This window comes from Hippoglossus hippoglossus, chromosome 22, assembly GCF_009819705.1.
Source record: "Hippoglossus hippoglossus isolate fHipHip1 chromosome 22, fHipHip1.pri, whole genome shotgun sequence".
In the NCBI taxonomy this organism is placed as follows: domain Eukaryota; kingdom Metazoa; phylum Chordata; class Actinopteri; order Pleuronectiformes; family Pleuronectidae; genus Hippoglossus; species Hippoglossus hippoglossus.
In genome coordinates this window covers 24,050,972-24,073,115 of record NC_047172.1, presented here as the reverse complement: position 1 = coordinate 24,073,115, position 22,144 = coordinate 24,050,972, and the positions used below count along the sequence as shown (strand labels likewise).

Here is a 22,144-nt window from a genome sequence, read left to right as displayed (position 1 = left end):
GCACCCCCCATGTTCTGTGGTCAACTAGGAGGGTCATGGCCATTCATTTGAACAGGGAAACCATAACTATGTGCACAGCATGTTCCCAGTTAAGTAACACTACGACGTGGACATGCAATTCTACCGAAAAGATTTCATGATGTATTTGTCCACTGCAATAATGCAACTGTAAATTAAGTACCATTCAAAAAGTGCCGGGAACCATCTATTAAAAAGGGAGCAACAATCAAAAATTGACTACAAGTTCTGTATTGAAATATAGTTTGATTGAATATTAGTTAAAACAGTGAATTACTCTTGGTCCACTCTTAAAGATGACATAATCTTTAGGAAGTGTCACAGCAATATCTTTAAGAGGAGCAGAATAAACATCTTCACAATAAAGACTATTTAAATCATTAGGGTGAGTTTTACAGAGCAGAAAAGAGAGAGACAGCATTTCCTTTACTTTTTCTGACAGGTCTCTGGGTTATGGCTACAGCCAACGCCATAGTGGAGCAGGGCCTGCTGCCCTTTCAGTAATTAGAACAATTTAATTGGACCAGCTAGTGTCTCTCTCTTCAGATCCTCCATCTTATCTAAAGACAGCAGCAGGATTTAAGGGAATTAGCTTCTTCTCCTTATTAGGAGGGATTCATTATGATTTTGCCATCTGTTCTTTTTTCATCCACCTAATTTATGTGAGAAGACCTTCAAATCTGACACAAGATAGGATTTTTAAATGTGACGGTAAAAAAACCCAATCTAAATCATTAGACATGTTACTGTTTAGCTCAAGGAATTCTCTATCATTCCTAACAATAGCAGATTTTAATGCAGTCAGAATTTGGACAGTTTACTATATTTTTCTGCTAAGCGTACATTTGTTTTTGAAAATGTACTTTTAACAACATCTTCCCTTCTTGTTCTTTATCAATAATACTCAGCTTGGAATAATGACCATCGTATATTTGTGTGAGCATAGAGTAACCAAATCTACCAAAATTAGCCAAGATGCCATCGATCTTCACCTTTAAGCTGAGCTCATAACTCCACCTGCCTGATTTAGGTCTTAATCTTAGCAGACTCATTCATCATAGTATCAGAGACCCCTTCACATTTAAGTGGATCCATGTAGAAACGGAGTCCTATAGTGATGATCAGTGCTAAAGTGCAGATTCTCTGCCCTTAAAATGTCTTTGGAAGAATGAATTGCCCTGGTTTCACTGAATACAGTGTTATACTTTATCACAATTCAGATGTCATACACCTGAAGACTGGCACACACTCTCTTTCAACTGAGCCCCTACTCTTTCTGTGCATATACAGTGAGGGGGCTTCAAATGTACATGTAGGTAGCATCCATAATTTACCTGCAGCACACACTTAAGGAGAAATGCCAGTTTGCATTAGTTGGTGTAAAGCGAAGCATGACCTGAGTGCAGAGATATATGGAAGAGGATCATTTAAAGTTATTAACAGGGAGGTGGAATTTAACAACCCCAACGTGGCTGATTAGTTTGTGCACTTAAGCTCCGTGTTAGTAATCATATTAAAACACAAGGGTTCAATTGGTGAAGCGTATCAGGTCGCTGTGGTTTCCAACTTCCACGCGATGTTACCGCTAGACCCCAGATATAGCACGGTTCAAATTCGTATTAAATAAATACTTTGCGTTATAGTCATGTATCTTTTAAACTTAACAGTCTGAAATATGTTGTTCCTTTGTGGGCAAGTCAGAGACATACAGGCATATAACATTTCTTTCCCACTGATTTGTATGTTCAGTATGTCCCAGACAGTTTCTCCCCTACACTGATTCACTATTCATGTCACGCTACAGCACTGAAGCTCTGTCTGAAGTGGTGCATTTAGTGGTTTATTGGAAGAGTGAGGATTGAAATTATTATCGCTGCAAGAGTGCGTTGATAATTTTTACATTCCGATGGAACCACCTTTCTAGGATAGGTGGTGAGTATTAATACTCCAAACATATTCCAGTTGAGTATTCATTTAAATGTTTATTAAAAATCTTTCTACATTGTCTTTCTACAAGTGCATGACAGTGTCAGCCGTCATCTCAACCCTCACCTATGCTCACTAGCTTTGGTTATAGTGACTGAAAAAATGTGAGTATCATTCCATGTGGTGACAATGAATGTCCATTGCAGGTTGGCTGAGCTCAGGGTGAGGAGCTCTGAGTAGAACAGCTGCTCATTTCTGTTGAAAAAGATCCATATGAAGTGGATCAGGAACCGGATCCCTGAATGTATTCAGGATAGGTCCGTGTGGAATGGGAACCATGGGGCCAGAAACAGAAATGTACCAACGGGCTTTCGGTGTTAGGGTTATTTCTTGACTAAATACATATTAGTGAAATGACCACAAACAATATATTCGTTTTTTCCCCCTTAGTGGGTTGAAAGTTTGAGTTCTAACTGAACAAATTCCAATGGTTCCTTAAATCTATAAGTCACAAACTTGTTAAACAATGTGTAAAAAGTCACGCCGTGACGTCAGAAGATTTTGTAGCGACGTCTGTTCTATGTTAATGTTTGGAAGGTGACATTCTCACTTTACATGTTTGGTGCGGGTCAAACAAACTCTGCAGTGTCAGTCCACTGAAGACCAAACAACCAGTTGGAGAAAGCTTGGGTCTTTGTCCAGTTTCAATTTGTCTCAGAGTGAATTTAAAAGCTAAACTACCTTAAATCCATCAATCTCAAAGAATCAGAGAGATATATTTCCTAGTATATGTACACATACTTGGCGAATAAAGCTGATTCTCACATGACTTTATGTTTATTCCCATGACGTCAGTCAGAAGTCAAAAAGCACCAGAATTAAAAGGCGTTGACTCTTCAGGCACAAACACACACAAACTCTGTGGCACTTACAGCTCTCTATCTCCAAAGTGCAGTTCTGCTCATCCAGTGGGTATCTGCGCAGGTCCATCATGCAGGCAGCTGTCGTGGTGATTCTAAAAAAGAAAGGTTTTAACTTGTAAACAGCATTCAGCAGAAATGTCAAGCAGGAACACTCTGGGGCCTTCTGTTTCCTTATAGTCTGCATTTATCTGCACACACTGGTGATTCAGTCAACACAGTAACACATCCAGCATTCAAGTTTCAAAAGAGATAAACATTTCCTTTCCTGGTGCCTGCAGGAAAAACTTGACTTTATAAAGGAAGGAACAATGCAGTCAGTGTAGCCCTCAAACACATGTGGCATCCCACTGCACATTTCCTATCTGCTCAGCCTTCAATCTGACAAATCCTTTTACACCTCGAGTGGAGCTGAACTATCTGTTTCTTTCCCATAATTGCCTTTGCACTGCTGACATCACTGCTGCAGCTCCCCTCCCTTTGAAAAGCCTCCTGTTCAATCTTAATTACAACTGAGTAATTACGAATTAACACAGAAATCCAGGCAATCGGGTGGAACCCGTGACTTCCCCCCCTTTGAAGTCTAACATCTGAAGGAGGAAACACTTCAGTCTGATCATTTAGAAAGAGAGAATTAATGAGTCATTTATTTTATTTTACTAACAGTTCCTGGTGGGAGTGAGGCTGCAGTGATTTAGTGTTGTAGGTCAGTCCAGGAGCAGAGGCAGACCCTCGTATGACTGCTTATAGCTGCTGTCCAGTGAAAGGGGCAGTCGCCATAATCATTTGTTTAAAACAGCAACACAATTCAACCTCATCCCAGCTAACCGCTAAAACCATTTAGTCACATTACATTTAATATGCTGTAATGGGAAAATAAATCACAGGGGCTATGAACAAGCAATTTTCTTGTTGACATGCAGTTACAATCATTAAAAGTGCACATTAGCCAACACAGAGGATATACAAGACAAATGATCCCTGCAGACCTACTATACATTAGAAAGAGGTGTGTGTATAGCACCAGAGTGAGTTCTTCACTATAGGCAGTGAGGAACAACCTGGAAAATAATGACATTTAAAAGATCCAAATCAAAGCGCTCTATGTCAACATTAACCCTTTTTATTTATGATGATGGCTTTCTGTAACACGCCTATTAAATTCAAATGCATTATGAGTTATTCAGTGTGATCAATGTATGTTCATGTCTATGTTTATGAGAGTACAACTCAAGGGCTTGATCTGTTGCTCTGGAAACATATCTCACGCAGAGTGTGTGCGTGTTGGGCACCCACTTATGTTTAGGTTCACATTGGTCAGTCACACAAACGCTATCTGCTGCCTTAAGAAAGTGACAATGTGACTAGCTGCACCTGATTCTAAGACCAACATGTCCATGGGTGCTCAAATGGGAAGATCGTTTTTGCTATTTATACAACGTGGGTGCCTGAAGGGACAGTGATAACTGTGCCATCATGGCGCCACTGTGAAAGGAAAGGTCCAACATCATATACTGTCTGAGCAGGTTATGTGTTCCTTTTGGGATGTGTTTGGCTACAAAGAAATGCTGTCCACATACATGTGAGAGGTACTGTACCCAGCACCGTGCTGTATTTGCCTCTCGCCCAGTGTCAGCTCCGATTGGCTCCAGCCCCCCTTTACCCTCAAATCAATAAGGTAGCTGATGGAGGAATGAGTTTTTTAAGTTTCTCTGTGGTCCATCGTTTGAATGTAAATATAACCATAATCCTGCAGCACAGCTGTTTTACGTCTGCTGATGCTAGCACAGAATCAGCTTGGAAATGACTTGGAAGTAACTGGTGGATAACATCTAGTCCTAATGTGATGCGTTTCAGCCATTAGTTCACACTTGTTCGATTGTGTGAGAAAAATCAACACGTATTTTTCTGAATAAGCTGAAGAACCCACAATTTATAAAAGCAATATAAAGCGATACCTTTCACTGCCAATGTCTTTACTAATGTTTAAAAGTGAGTTCTGCCAGTTTCTTCTTGTTCAACTAATCATGACACTCCTGAGCGACAGGAAAGTGTCTCATTAAAACATATTGAGCTGAGTTTTCCCACTGAAGCCATAACACACTGATGTACTAGTATCGAATTACATGTGCAGTCAGGTGGGCTGTGTTGTAAAGCGTGATCTTTTTTAAATACAGGCATTTGAATATTGATTTTTGTTTCTGCTTTTGCTTACATCCATCAGGAAATTCCCACCGAACATCAGGGTGATGAACCCGAACAGGGCCTCAACCGCTTTAGCACAGTCATTCAGAGTTAAGGAATTCAACTGAAATAAATGAATGAAAATAGAAATCTAGTGCCTCTTGTGAACTGTCATCTCACTTTTCTATAAATATATATTACACAGATGAAATGGACTTGCATGCTTACAAAGAATGCATCTGCAAGCAATGGAAATAAATATGTGAGTAGAGAGAGCAGGAGGGAAGCAGCCAGATAAAAGTCTGACATCATGAATATGCTAATTGACGTATTGGGGGTCCACACATTTTACACTACACCCCCAATTTCCCAAATGGATAAGCGGTCCAAATGCTAAAAGGGTATTCATTTATATTAAATTAATCATAATGTAATATTTATTATTCTAATGATGATGAAAACCAGGACAATTGGGGGTTTTACAGATATTTTTTGGGGGATGCGGAGCACCTAGTCTGAATACAGGTCAATTCAGGACAAACCAGGATATCTGGTAAGCATTTAGTGTAGCTCTAGTCATCTTCACTCACAGGAACTGGGAGTAATTACAACATACAGTACTTAGTATGGTAATGTCCAGCACATCCAGCAACAACACATCATTTTACAGCTCCCATTGGTTGAAACCATCCCAGATCCTGAGGTGACGTAATACCCAAACTGTCAGGGCACATATCACATGGGGACAAATGCGCCGGTTTGACTCCCAGGCCTAATGAACCGTTTACTGCAGTGATTCCTTAACTCTCTCAACCTGTGTTTCCTGTCTCTCATCACTGCCTGTATCTAATAAAGGCACAACAAGTAACAAATCAGTTCCACCCTCAGCAGTAAGAGTGATGAAGAGTGATGAAGAGTCAGTGAAGAGTAGTGAAAGAGTCTCCTTTTAAAGGAACAGTGCTGGCTTTATTCGGCATGAATACAAATGGCATGAAAATGTACTTAACATGTATCTGTATTACCTGCATCTTCAATAAAATGTATAAACAAATATGCTGTAAAACAAGTGCAGGTACTGTACCTTTAAGGGTAAGAGAAAAGGGACGACAAGTGTGACTTAGGAGCCAAAAAGAAAATCCACTAATGCACTGGTCACTTTCCTCGATCGTCGCTCCTCACTCTGCTGAGTGAGTGTTATGCTACACGCACGTCTCCTCCTCCTCAGCTGGTGCAGTGTCAGGACATAAAAAGCCCTTCAACACATGAATATTCATCCTTCTCTTACCTTGTTGAGTATTCTTGGACTGTCGACCCATGTCCTGGACACACTGAGCACATTAGCCAGCACTAGATGAATTATGAAGCAGGTGCACAGAGCATGGACTCTAAAAATAGAGTGTCAGCTTTATAACTGATCAGAAAGGACTGCTAATGTTGCATTTCACCCCTTTCGTGGTCTGAATCATTGAGTCCTCACTAGCGATCCATCACTTTCAAAGTCGCACATTGACAGATCCTTAAAGTCTTGGTGCTGTGTAGCGTTCTGCTTTGCAAAACATTTTATGCAGAATATAAGTGGCAATCGACACAATTTGAAAATGTACTTCAATATGTTCTGAGATATACAGTAGGGCCAGTTACTCCTACAATTGTAGATAAGATAAGATAAACCTTAGTTAATCATGAAGGACATTTTTGTACCAGATCTTGCTCCAAAGTTTCAATAACAATCAATCAATCAATCAAATATTATTAGTATAGCCCATATTCACAAATGTTCTCATAGGGTTTAACAAGGTGTGACATCCTCTGCCCTTAAACATTAACAAGAGTAAGGAAAAACGACCTAAAAACCCTTTTAACAGGGTAAAAAGAAGGTAGAAACCTCAGAGAGAGCCACGTGTGAGGGATCCCTCTCCCAGGAGAATAAGAGCCTAAAATAGTACAAAAAAGATAAGTGAGGAGTAAAACTGTGTGAAATATGTATTGAGGAGTAAGAGAGGACCACTGCCTAAAAATACAACAGAATGAACTAAAAACCAGAATAAAACAGGGATAGAAAAAGTAGAATGGAAAATGACAAATGAGAAGTAGTGTAGCACATGATGAATACAAATAGTATTGCACACAATATTAATAATTCTGTACAGGATAATAATTGAAAAAAATGTATTGCACATAAATCAATGAAAGGGATGTAATAAAGTACATGTTGGAAGGTAATATTGCACGTGGTAATGCTAAAAAATATATATTGTTTTCCCAGTCTCCATAATTATCTGAGGGAAAACATGTCTATTATTTTATTCATGAAACATAATTCACGTGTTGCTGCCAAACTGGTCTATGAATGCAGTAAAGTGTAGTTCTATACTTTTATTGAGTTGTTAGTATAAGTAGCACTGGGCTGCGAATACACCGTGTACCACACAACATACAAAATGTATAGATGGAAAGAAAATATAAAATGATACACATGAAATTGAACACTGGCAGTGTGGTGTTTGTTTTATCAATATCTGTTTGCACTATTTTGCACATCTCTGGGGTTTGAACACAACTCAGTTCAACTTGTCATGTTCCAACTTGCTTTCTTGGGTTTAGGGAAATGTGAGTATTCAATATCTAAAAAGGCCAAATGAATTTTGATGTTACACCAAAACAGTAGAAGAAGAGAGGCTTTAGGTTGTTTGTTTTGTCTGAGGCAGGGTGAAGAAGAGCGGCAGGTCAAACTGCCTCTGCCCAGTACGTGGTGGTTGACAGCACAGTGAGACTAAAATCACATTTTCCCAATGCTGTTGTTCCTGTCAGTTATTCATGTTCAACCCAACATAAAACCATCCCTCCCTCAATGGACTCCCAGTCACAGTTTACACTCGACCTGGGGTACAAGTAGTACGGACAACACGTCCCACCTTCGAGTAGCAGCAAATTAGATCCTATTCCAAGGATTTGTAGATAGAGCTCTCCTTTAGTGCTGCACATACATACAGTACAAAGGTAGGTGCATTAGAATCAGGTACATTACAGTGGTCCTTTCATCACCTCACATGGAGAAGTGTTAAAAGTCATGGACATTAGTTCATTTAAAAATGAAAAATAAGCCATTTTGGATTCTGATTCTCAGTGTGGGGTTCCTATGCTGCAGGTGCCTCCGTAGAGTAGGTAAGTGTCGTTTCTCTGTACTTGATCAAAATGGAGATGGCGACAACAACTATTTTACATTTACAAATAGTTTTGCCCTGAAATGTGAATAAAATGGATTTTGGTAACTAGTGTATCCTAAGATTTATACAGTGACCACTCTGACATGTCCTGGAATGAAAAACATTTTTTTTAAGTGACAGCAACAATGGTTCCCCAGTACTTTGCAAAGATCAAGCAATGTTTAAATGTATCCATAATAATAATACACTTTATAATTACAAGGTGCTTCAAAAAAATGGTAAATGGTCTGTATTTTTATAGTGTTTTTCTAGTCTTGATAACCACTCAAAGCATTTTACAGAACAGTTTCACCACACACTGCTGTCAGGGGCAGTTTGGGCTTCAGTAACATGCAGAATGGGGGAGACTGGGAATGGGAATCGCCAACCTTCTGATTAGTGGACCACCCGCTCTACCTCCTGAGCCACAGTCCCAATGACAGCTATCTCTCATGAATCATATCTATCTCTCCTCAGACCATTACAGGACAAGTGAAATGTCCTTAAACCATATGTGGATAGATGCCAGTTGTCATGTCAAATTATATATAATATACAATCACATGTGAGCACCATTACTCTTATGAAAGTTTATAACTTTGCATCAGCACAGGCCAAGCACCACATTCTAAACCTGACTGGTCTGTCTTTTTTTTCCGACGACAGCCGTCCTCCATCAGTCAAAGCTCAACATGTCTGATCCTTGTGGCGTCAGGGACACCAATGACATGTGTGCATGTGTTGCATGTCTTCTTTCCCAAATCAAGGTGTCCAGCCATTACCCACAGACATGTGCATGTGCCAGTCAGGGGTGAGGTCATTTTGGGAAACCTAAATATAGCTATTGTGTCAGCAGTGAGCACACTGGATGAATAATTGTGGGAGCCGGCAGGGGATAATGATTCTGCAGCATGCCAGTGTGAAAAACTGTCCATGTCCCCTTCATCGGAAACTGTGAAAATATGAAGCCAAGGTGGAAAATTGAGAAAATATGTGAAAAACGATCATTTAAGGTTAGAGGAAGAGAGAAAGCAGTGATTAAGTAGTGATTACACACCATTAACAAATACTAAAATAAATATTGAATAAATCATTGTATGGATAATAAGTAACTATTGTAATGTAATGTAATCAGACTGACAGAATCCATATCCAATGTCTGTCAGTTTTACAGGTTGACATGTGCAACTTCAGTGTGCAAACAGGTTAAGAACCCATATGACTGGACTATGTATGAGCATGGGAAACTAAAGATTCAACTGTTCCTCCACCCACTAATTCCACTAATTCTGCCTTACTTTCTGAATGTGGAATGCATATCTTGCACCATCCATATCTTTACACTTGGCATGTGTATTGTAAATTGCCCGAGGGAGAGAAGTGTCGAATTTGTAAAAACTATACGTTTAATAGAATTATTTTTTTTGAATAAACAGCCTACCAGCACTCTGCAGCAGTCTCTGGACTGACTTGAACATGTCTTCTTCTACATCCTCGGATAAACAACAGCAGCGATAAACTACAGCACTGGTTAGCAACTGGCCAATAATATCTGTCCTGGCAGATCATTTTGATCATCTGATTGTTTTTACTTCACAATATTAAACTGAAAAAAACATTTACAGCTTTCGTGGATGCTGATCTTGCTCATGGACACAACATTTACTTCTTGTTTAGCAAGTTTTCTTCAAAATAAAAGCACAAGGTTAGTTGCTGCAATGCTTCATATCAAGCTGAATTACAGAGTTTTATTTTGAAAAGTCGGGATTGTGTGAGACCTCTAAAATAGCCGACATGAAAAACATTGACTATAAAATCTTCATTGCAGATAAACCAGGTAGGATGAACGCAAAGTTTTCTAACTTCACTCTGCACCCTAGACTCTTTATAAAAAGCTCTGCACACAACGTCCAGCACACAAACAATAAAAAGTGACAGTATACTGTAGAACTATTTGAGGAGGACTCGGAAGGACACGGAAGTAGCCCCCGAGCATTAACACAAGCAAACAGACAGGGTTAGAATGAACACTGCCCGAGCATGGACATAAAGTTGACATTGGTCACAGCTCAGTTATGAAACACTCTGCCACAGTGTCCCTCCTGCCGGGCGGCTGACAGCGTGGTCAGATGGTGTTAACTCGGCTTATATCTGGTAGTTTCTGCTTTATCTGCACATTCCCATGATGGGCATGTGGCTCACACCAGAGCTGAGAGTTTCCGAGCAGACAACAGGAACAAGTCGCACTTCCTGTTGACGTAAGAGAGCAAGCGCCAACATTCTGCAGTCTGTCAGTCAGTCACAGATCATTGCTGTTGTAGTCCAGCTAATTATGACAAATCGGTGTAAAATCTAGTCCATGCAGGTTTATTTCTTCTCGTTAAATATTTTCACCTGGAGTCAAAAGATCCTCTCCATCAGAGCAAACTGGATCTATGGGGAGTTGAACAGAGGCGTGAGCTGAGCCAACATACATGTAGATGCGTCATTAAACTGTCCTCTACTCAAGGATTTATTGAATGACAGCATATAGGTGACTGCTACGTGTTTAACTAACAGGCAGAAATGTAAATGGCGAGTGTATCAAGCTAACAATATGACCCTAAAAAGGACTGACGGTGTCCTGTCCGTTTTATGCATTTTCATCACTGTAATGTTTTCTCTCCTCTGAGGAATGGAAGTTCAAGGGCAGTATTAAAAGGGGGAGGGAAAAAAAGAGGAGGGGGAAGGTGGTTAAATAAGCTAGATGGAAAGAATGAAGAGGAAAGGAGAGAAACGATGCGGGCAGCCCACAAGGCCTATGTTCACTCAGCCATGAAGGCAGGGCCATCTAGTGTTGCTTTTGGACAAATCTAGCCACAGGTCTCTGTCCTTTTCAATGTGCCTGTTCCTGTTTGGGCCTAAGTGAAGCAGTGTGAGTCTGTCCTGGTGTACAGCCGTCCACCCATCAGTCAGACCTCTGCTCCCTGCTCGGCTGTCGCTCCCTGACTGACTCGTTAGATAAATCAAGGCTACCAATCTAAATATGAAATGAACGCTGTGTGACTGTAACATGAAGGGTAACAATTTATAATTTAAGTACGTAGAAGTTGGTAGGTTACTAATGTCATGGCTATGTAGCAATTACATAATAAATAAAAGAAATAAATCATCTTTAAATGTAACAAATTTCTATTTATTTTCAATGTGCTATGCTTGATTTTCCATAATGGACCTCTTAAAATGACAGTTTAATACTGTAAATGTGAGAAGGAAGTACTATAGATAAACTGAGGAGTTTCATTAAATAAGAAATCTAAACCCTAAACTAACAGATAAACCTGGGTGTATCTGTTAGTGTCAAATATGTTTTATTTTCTTACATTAAAACTCACTTTTCAATTTTAAATCACAACTTCCAGATTTACAATTTTTTTAAAAACATTTTGAATAGATGATCAAATTTAAAATATATCAAACAGAGGTTAAGTAACGTTTTTAAGTCAACAGCCAATTTATTTTTGCTACATATTTATTTGTTTCGGCAGCAGATCCCACTCATCTTTGGTCGGTGAGGGAAAAGTGATGAGAACACGAGGAGAACATAGTGAAGTCCATATAAAAACACATCCAACCACTAAAATGGTCATTGACGCTATAAACACTGAAACACTGTGATACAAACTGTACAATCAGGAATCAAATGTCAGAATGTGTTAATAAAATGTGCAGCTTTACCTCAAAGCTAAAGAATCAGTGAAGTCATCGTCCCTCTCCTTCGTCCTCATCCCTCGGACTTTGAACTCTGAGGACTGACTTATTGACAGTGATCGGCTCACTGTTTCCTCAGTTAACATGAGACCCACTTCATCAAAGCTGTGCTCGGCTGTCGAGAGCAGGACCGTGTGTGCACGGTGTGTGCACGGTGTGTACACCGGGAGAGGCTGTGTCAATGTTTCACCAGCTGGTTTTCCCTCAAAGTTCAGGAGCAGATGCACACAGAGCAACACTTACCCTCTCATAGGAGTCATATGAGGAATCTACTCCATGCTAATCTGCTGCTGCTGACCAAAGTCCAAAATGTTCTTATAAGTACACATGGGCGAAAATCATATTCTCACTAGGATTTGTTGGTGTTGAGAAAATGTGACTAAACTCTTTTGTTGCTCCTCTTCGTAAAAAGCTTTTCAGCTTTAAAATGCCTGATTCTTTCATCTTAAACATTTACTATACATTACAAAACGTAGTTCCAACTTTACTAGATGATTGGTAGAGGCACTGCACCGTAACTGCAAACCCCTATGATTCTCACAGGGAGTGCATCAAGCATGCAGCTGCACCAATCCATTAGCTCATTTTGTCTCTTTATTTATCTTCAGCTCTCAAATCTTTTGTACCTCTAAAGTTTCAGTCCTATGTTCCTGTTTATATTTTCAAATAGAAACTACATCATAGATCACTTCCCTACAGTTAGCGCTGTTTGAGCTGCCTTAGGTCAGTGACATGTCCTGCTGCTGCTCTTCCAAATTAAAGTATTGGCACACCAGAGGGGGCCTTTTATCGTGATGCAGGTGTAGGCAATGACATTTGTTTGTTGCTGTTTAAGTAGAGATTTGTTAATGGTGCTAGTCTTCAATGAAAACAGTTCTGCACAATGAGATATGGACATCAGTGTCATTGCTTACCCTGTTGTCTTGCTCTGATTGACTGTATTTGTTGACAATTCCTCTAGATATTTAGCCTGCTAGGAATCTAGTGTAGGAGGCAATGTGTTGGGGAGCCTCATTATTCGTGTCTTGGAGGAGTTCTCAGTGATGCCAACAGCAGAATGAACGCTGAGTTGTCTCTGATCTCTGGCTTTTCTCTGTGTGTTCCAAAATGTGTGTGAATGGAAGACTGGGCTGCAAGTTGTGTCGTGTGAATTCAACTGAACTAACAACCGCTTACTTCCCTTACCTCCCACTTAATGGTGCAAATACATGACAGGGCTACACGTTTAAGACTGGGAGCAGCTCTCACCTGAGACCGTAGAGCACAGTTCCATCAGGGTGCAGTCTGATCATTCGGTTCTTCACTGTCACCCCGTGGACAAAGGACTTCTTGTCATTAATGAAGTAGGTGTCAGGGACCCACAGCTGGTCTGCCACTCGGTTGTCCAGGGTGAGGTTAAGAGGGATGCCTGTGTAGGACAGACGCTTGTCTCTCCAGGACTGCTGGAAGTACATGGTGATGGTATAGTCCTGTAGGAATGACATGGTGTGAGAGGAAGGTTAGCACATCTGCATGCAGATGAATCACATCCTGTGCAATGTCCTGGGTGTTGTAAGAAAAGCTATTGAATGAGTACTGGCCGCTTTAAAGAATCATGTAGATGCTTCCATGAGGACAAATTATGTAAAACAATTAAATCAATCATCACTCACTTATGCAGACATTCAGATCTACCTTCTATCATCTACGACCACTACAGTCCAATGCTTCTTGCTTCAAGTACATTGAAATGATCAGTAACTGGCTGTTCCTGAATACTAAAATCTTGGAAAAGTCAAGTCTCCAATCTGTCATCCTTAACTTAAGCTTAAACTGCAAATCAAAATTACTTTCATTAAAAGAAACATGTCAAAGAGCTACAATGTGAAATGCAGAGAAATATCATGTGTATCCACTGCACAGCTTGTGTTCCTGCTCCTTTGCCTTTATTTTTGGTTTGCAAATGAAAGTTTTCTCCTTTTGCTTCTGAAGTTCCAACTTCTTGATGATTTCCTCAAGTTGTGTTATCGAACCGAGTCTCAGTCATGTTCTGGTTCATTTGGCCGCTCTCACCGACTGATTGAAGGATTGGTTTGCTCCGCCAACACACCACTCAGAAAACACGATTTGAAACTGCAGACCATTGTAAATCAAGCTTTGGAAAATTGTCAATACTATTATGAAATTTCCCATTTTGTAGTTTTGTGGACTCAACATAGGAAAGCTCCCAGTGAGTCAGTCGAGATTGTGCAGTGTGGAGGTTGCAAGCTTTGGCAACGCAAGGAGAGAGAAAGGATGACTGTGTGCCATGATTCACAGTCTGGGCTGTCAGGGGGCGGAGTGCCACAGCTTTCCATACAGTCTGAGCCATCTTTCCAAAAATGACTTGTTCCAGCCTCAGCACAGACTGCTGAGATGGATTATGTTTTGCAACGTCAGTCCTCATTAAGCAGCGGGAACAGTCACCGGCATGCTCGCTCCAATATATCACTCATTTCAAAATAAGTGCAGTGGTCTTTCAATGAGCCGAGATTACATTGTCGACAGGCAATCATGTTTTTTCTGAAAAAGCCACAGTTATACAAGTGGATTTTCGTGTGACTGGTGAAAAGTTTGTTGGCTCTATTTAGAAGATTGAAGTGCATGGAGCAAGTACAAGTGCAAGTTTTAGTCCAAGTGCACTTTCGTACAAACTGTGCATGCGAATGGTTCAAAAGGTTTGTGCCGGGTCTCTTATGGGTGTGTTTTTTTGTGTAACGTGCAATAAAGCAATCAGAGTGGCAGCTCCCTGCATTTGCTTTAAAAGCCTGCTGAGCTTGCACCTTGTGGATTGACATCATAAGAGCAGATTGTCCAGAGACTAAGAATGAACTCCTCTCTGCAGAAGAAATGGTTTCACTTCATGCATGAGCAGATTATGTGCGTGCGTAAAAAGTGACTGTACACCCATTTTGCAATATTCAGGCGTGTATTATAACCTAAAATAACAGTGAAACACTGCATTATTGTATTCAGACCACTTTCAGTTTTTTCACTGCCTTAAGATATGAACCTGAACACCAAATTATTTTCATTTTTTGATAAATCTAACTCTTGTGTATTTGCAGATTCGTTTTATATTTACAGGTCACACATTAAGACATTTCACTGGTGGAGCTGTTCTCCCTCTGTGGACACAGTGTTAGTCAGTCCCAATGTGCACTGATAGCAGCACTGGGCTCTGAACATGAAAATGAGGGTACAAACAGGATTCTCAGGAGCTTCAACAGGCGGAATTGTCTCTTTGTGGTGTTTTTGTTTTGCCGCTGTGCGAGTTGATGTGTGATGTCCGAGCCTCGGGGAACATGTGTTTCTGCTGCTGTCCCTCGCTCTCAGACTACGTTACGACAATAACACCGTACAGTGTGAAATGCGTTGTGTCACAGCGCGTTATGAAGGCCTGCATACATTCAGCACCGCTGAGGCACACCACTCGTGCTCTCTCTTTCCAGCCATTCTCCATTGTTTCAAGGTGTATTTGAGACACCAGGCAGAAGGGACCGGGGGGGGGGGGGGTACATCGAAAGCAGGAACCATTTAAACAGCTAGTGTGACTCTCATAATGAAGATCTGCTGAAGTATCGGCTAAAAGACGTCCAACTCTGCTCATTGGCTCCAGTTAATCCACCAACATCCACACAGCACTGCCATCTGCTGACATCTGAACATGTGGATACGGGAGATCCAACCACCAACACTGACATTCATTAAAAGACTAGAACAGAGATCCACTAAAATTATCCTCATGCTTTTACAATTAAATTACATTTCCTTTTTTTTCAGTTTTGTACAATAGAAATGATCCCCTATATCCCTGGAAAACAAATAATTTGGCCCAGGTGAAAACAATACATACCTGCCAAGCTAAGACATGCAGTGACTCTGTCAATAAAGGGATGAAAACTGAACAAAACAGTGATCAAAATCTCTTTGAAAGTCAGGAAACTACTGTTGCCTAACGGTGTTTATAGTGTTATTTTTAATGTTACTTTCCGTGTTGGATTTTAAACACCCCTTCTCAGATTCAAGGCTGCCTTCGCTTGCATATTGATTGGATGTGAGGACAAGGACGAGCGCAGCATAACAAGAACGACCCTGATCCTAACCTAACAGGATCGGTAATGGCGATGGTCCTAAAAGTCTGTTCAAAGTCACAGGAAAAAAAGGAGATGTAATAAGGAGAAACAAGGTACAGGTAAACACAAAATGAATCTTCCAGGTACTCTAGTGAACTGCTCATTAATATTCCTCAGGCAACCTTTGGAGAAAGCTTCCGTGAGATTGTTGCATCACTGCCTTCTATCGAGCTGACTCGACGTGCAGAGCTGCTGTTAAGATTCCACTCACGGCTCTCTGGTTTTCCAGCATTCGTTGCAGTTCGTAAAGATGCTTATGCATCCATTTTCTAACAGCCTGGAGAGAAAAAAATGTTAGCATGTACTTTTAAGTCAATGGTTTAATGTTCAAAACATTCATTTGTTGCTGAATATTTCTATTTTTGTCTACCAGACTGCCATGATTATGGTCTTCATCGATCCCCAGAGAATGAGTCATAATGTTCTTAGAGACCGTCAGACCTTCCCTGCATTATCGCTTGAATCCAGAGAGTTGCCATCAAATGATTATAATAATTCACTATTTTTTCATTTATTGTATTTTAATGACCTAAAGTGCAAACATTTAACTTTTATCCTTTTGTTTGGGGCACTACACTAAGAAAATGCACATATACCATGTAGCTGCATTAACTGAGGACCATTTTACCTAAGTAATATAAAAGCAGCAACACTAACTGTAGGAGCTCTTTCATTAGTTTGATATATTATGATTATTATTATTTGCTATTTCTGCATTTGTATTCGCAGACACTAGGGGGCACTAAGCTCCAGAGCAGGTGGGATTCACAGTAAAGGTAGCAGTTGTGTTAATGAGGGGAAACACCAGGAGGGGACATGGTTTTATAACAGTGCATGCAGAGAAGCTGCAGGATGAACACGTGCATGTTTTTGCTTTAAACTGGAAAATAAATCAACCCAAACAGCCTCTACACTAACAATTATCTGATCGAGCTCATTCAAGTAGATGAATTGAGCAGAACTGAATAACAGGTTCCAAGGTGGCTCAACTTGAGGTTGCCCACCAGGCGAATGTGTTCAAAAACGTTTTTCGGCCTGAACTCCCAGTATGCCTCACTCCATTAATCAGGTTTAGACATTATAATTGCCATGCAAATCAGCGATGTGAGCAATGATTCAGGAGTCTGGAAATAGCACATCCGAGTCAGAAGCCACTGCCAGCCCCTGGAAATGTTAGTGGCCAATAATAAAGCAGATGACATCACCTCTTGTGAGGCAGTATTGAAAAACTGCTGCCTCATCAAGCTGGGAACACAGAGTAAGGAGCCCTGCGTGTGTGTGTGTGTGTGTGTGTGTGTGTGTGTGTGTGTGTGCGTGTGTGTGTGTGTCTAACGATCCCATTGGGGATGAAGACTTTCTAAGAGTCTATTATTAGAAACAGCTGTTCCCTTCAGCACCCGCTTCACCATCATCGCTGTGGCACCTTGGTGTTTCCGCAGCAGAGCGATGGCCTTAACGTGAGCTGAATACTGCTGTGCATGTGCACTCTGCTGAAGTGCAGGGAGAGGCCGAGGTTCACCGCTGCTGCTGCTGCTGCACCACACTGCACTGCACTGCTCTCCAGGCAGAATAAGAGGGCCGGCAAATGCCCTTGATGTGTTTTTCTTTCTACCCCCCGACAGTTCTGTGTTGATAAGTGGAAGGTGATCTCCTCTGTGCTGCCACACCTCTCCCCTTTCTTTCTCTCTTTGTCCACATCCACAGCGTTCCGTCCACATTTGACTGCGGCAAACAAACAATCGGCAGAACATGGGCACCTATGCCATGCTAAGCCCCACTGCAGTGTGCTGCTGTCTGACCTAATTCCTCCCTATCCACAGCCATCTCCGGATACAGCCTAGAAGACATCAAAAGACAGGGGGCGGGTTGGACGACGGGGATTGCGGTGCAGACCTTTTGCAGCCCGCCTCAACTTCAGACCTGTGAAAAACTGAAACTGCAGGCGACAGGTCTCATTGTGATACTCATCACATGGATTCATGTGCTGTAGTTATTGTGAAAAAAGCATGCATTCATTTGCATGTATGCCAGCAAAGGATCAATAGGACTACTCACACACAGGCTACTCAGCAAAGACAGGCAGACAGGTAGACAGGTAGACAGGTAAACAGACAGACAGACAGACAGACAGACAGACAGACAGACAGACAGACAGACAGAGAGGTAAACAGACAGACAGACAGACAGACAGACAGACAGACAGACAGACAGACAGACAGAGAGGTAAACAGACAGACAGACAGACAGACAAACAGACAGACAGACAGACAGACAGACAGACAGACAGACAAGTAGACAGACAAGTAGACAGACAGACAGACAGACAGACAGACAGACAGACAGACAGACACTAGCTGGTAAACATTCACCATTGAACCAGGAAATCAAATCCTGGCATCACATATCACATAGAAGCAATCTCAGGAACACTCTGTTTCAATTCACATCCGCCTGCACTGAGGTACTTCCACTGCAAGCTGACTTCGAGTGGAACTGCGTCAAATCCAGGAATTTCTTTACAAACCCCCCCCCCCCCCCCCCCCCCCCCCCTCACAAGGCGTTCACAGGAAGAAAAAAAAAAGGGAGCTTGGTCTGGGCCGACCCGATTTACAGATTCAGCAGCCGGCAAGTGATTGAGGACGAGCTTACATCCGGGGCTTCTCCCGCTCTTGGTATGAGAAACATCTAAATTGTTTCTTGTCAGCAGGACTATCATTAGAGCTGTTCTAGAACTTTCCCCAGGAAGTGGGTAATTTTCAGGAACTCACGCATTTCCACCATAGGGACCAGCGTCTACATTCATTTTGCTGCTCAGGAGGTAGCCTTCACGAGAGCACAGGAACCTTTGAGGTGCAGCATGCATTGCTTAACACACGGTGCTGGTCGAGGAGTCCAGCGATTTATTTTAGCAAGTCAGTCTTTTTCCTCACTTTAAGTAGTTAAAGTTGTTTAGAGTACTTCTGGTGCGTTCTATAGCATCATTGCTTTATATTGTTGTCTCATGCGGTGGAAACAGCCTGCAGACACCTTTTAGTTCCTTGAAAAATGTTCTTGGTCGAAACGCAAGCTTTAGACTAAACAACAGACCAGGATGATGTTGGACTCATCCTGATGTAATGGGCACCTGCTGACCAATTATGTCCATCCTAATGTCATGCAGGCCTGTTCTTACTGCATCATGGTGAGCGTACACATATTCGGTGATAATACAACAATAGCAAGGACAGATGACATGTCAATCCCCAAGAACACAGACGCTGACTCTCTGTCTGTTGTCTGCCACCCACCAGGCCTATTGCGGTTGCCAAACCAACCAGCATGCTTCCATTCGTCTCCATGTTACCATGCCAACCCCAGCATGCACTCACACACAGGTAGACAGTGACAGTTCAGAACAAGACAAGGTTCTTGCAGGATCAGAACAAGCAGATGGAATGACTCCACGATCAAGACACAATAACACAGGGAGAGTATGACGGCTTTGTTGCTGTAATCTAGAGTATAATGGGTTTTTTTTTTATTACTGTAGTTATTGTAACGTTTGCATTTGTATTTAAATATACAAGAACTGTGGGTATATTATGGCGGCAGACTGAATCTGATGCCGGAGCAGCCCTTAGTGATATTTCCCTCCTGCTGTGACATCCCTCAGTGGGGTGTAGCCAGAAGCTTAACATACTTCAAACCTATAAAGAGCATCAGGAGTTGCATGCCCCATGTGATACAATGTGGTGGTAAGTAAGTGTAAACTAACCCATACTGACAGGGAAACCAATACACAGCTAGAGACAGAGACAGATATAGAGACAGAGACAGACATGTGGATAGATGGATAAAGATACCAACGGAGACAGAGACAGAAAGACAGATAGAGATAGAAATAAAGATAGAGGTGGAAATGGTGATACAGACTAAAATCTAGTTAGAGCTGAAGACACGGAAATAGAATAGAGACAGATGAAGAACGAAATACAGTACAGTTGTTTTGTCATTCACCCCTTCACACACACATTCATACAGTACATCTATGGGCAGCACTGTTTTTCTATGAGGGGCAATTTGGGGTTCAATATATTTGCCAAAAACACTTCAGCAGGCAGATGGGGTAGACTGGGATTAAACCGCCAACCTTTCCATGACCCTTCTACCCCATCAGCCACAGCGGCACAGCAGAAATAGAGATAGAGATGGAAATGGTGATAGAGACAGAGGTAGACACAGAGATAGAGACAGAAATGGATAGAAATAAAACAGGGATATAAACAATAAACAGAAATAGACACAGAGATAGAGTCAGCGAAAGACAGAGTTAGATAAAGAAATACAAACAGAGATAAATACAAAAATAGAGATATAGATGGAAATGGAGATATAGATAGAAAGAGTGATGGATAGAAAAGATGTAGAAATGGAGATAGAAACAGAACTAAAGATAAAGACATATATGGAGTCAGACATCGAAATAGAGACAGGGATAAAATAGATATAGAGACAGTTAGAGACAGAAACAGATAACGAGACCTAAGACATAAAGATATAAACAGGGACCGAGACAAAAGTAGAGATAGAGACAGGAATAGAGACTGATATAGAAACAATAATGTAGATGAGGACAGATAAAGACAGACAAATTTGAGTAGATAGACACAGAGATAGAATTCACATCATCACAAAGGTCCAATGCAAGTTCTGGGTGAAGTTCAAAAAACAAAAAAAACACACTGCAGTCAAAAAGTGTTGCTCCCCACCAACTCCCTCCCTCTGCACTCTGGTGGGTGTTTGCTTGTGTGTGGTGTTTGTGACCTCCTCCGATCCTGCTGTGCTGACAAAATCCCCCAGTCTCAAAACTAAAACAACTGCAAAAGCGTTCCCAAACTCAGGGAAACGCAGCATGTGCAGTCTTAATACTGTAACACAAGCATGCAACTGTATTGTTAGTTCTGCTGTCAGACAATAAAGTCACCCTGAGGAGCAGCGAACACAACACAAGTGACTCTAGTGTTGGCAGTTCAAACTCATTGTAATTCCCCTCAACTCCACTGGGTTACTGGAGCCATGAACTTTTTTTCTTGATGGGACACGAGTCTGTGCAGCATCACTGAAAATACCGAATTCAGAGGGAGGACACTGACCCAGGAACTGAGGTAAATAATACAGCTGCCGATCAACAGCTTGAAAGAGAAGAACTCATCCTTGCAAAATGTCACCGTCCATGTCACATTAACAGCATTCAACATTTTACATGTAGAACATCAAGGCCTAATTGCAGCCAAATGATTCTGTAATTAAGTTTGAGTGGCAGACTATCATAGATGTATTTATCATTTTGTACTGCCTACCTGGCTATCGGAGCTTTTATTTTCCGAGACACTATATTTAGTCATTTTGCACTTTTTGTTAACTATCTGGTTTTGCACTGCTGAAATGTTATTGGCCCCAGAGTAAAGATATTTCTTCCCCACTGTGCAGTCTACAAACATCATCATTAGAGAAATATGCAAATCCTTTAGTAACATTTAATAATAATGGTTATGAGAAAGAAATCCTGTTTAGGCTAAGGCTAGGGAATTAAAGAGCTAGGTTCATGAAAACTTGTGTTTTTAAGCACCCTGGTCTCCACACTTTTACTTTCTGTCTCAGAACTTGGCACACATTTTCCAGAGTTTGCCTTTCACACATAAAGAGCTGGAGATTGTCCTGATCAGATGTGTTCACAACAAGGAAAATCTCAGGAGCATTCAGGCGGGCGGTGGTGCCTGGGCAGAGCATGCAGGAGGCAGAACATAGCGAATAAAATCCGCTGCAAAATTCACGTTTTTGTTTATAGCACATGAACACCGGCATAAGCCCTTGAACTCTAAACTCTCATATCTCATCTTTCTTAGTCGACACTTTCGGCAGGCATCTTCTATGACCTCGGCACCTCTTTTTCATCTGGACATAGACGTATTCTTTCAGTTTTGCATCTGTTGCATGCCAGAAATGT

At 41.3% G+C, this 22,144-nt stretch overlaps 1 protein-coding gene across 1 annotated transcript in view; it reads right to left on the bottom strand.

Annotated features, from left to right (window-relative positions):
- gabrb1 (gamma-aminobutyric acid type A receptor subunit beta1) overlaps nucleotides 1-22,144 on the bottom strand; it is a 50,202-nt gene that overhangs the window by 10,302 nt on the left and 17,756 nt on the right. The window contains exons 4-5 of the mRNA XM_034575465.1: nucleotides 13,253-13,473; nucleotides 2,877-2,959 (exon numbers count right to left, since the gene is read on the bottom strand). Of these exons, the coding sequence (XP_034431356.1) occupies nucleotides 2,877-2,959; nucleotides 13,253-13,473 (304 nt within the window). The remainder of the gene's footprint in view (nucleotides 1-2,876; nucleotides 2,960-13,252; nucleotides 13,474-22,144) is intronic.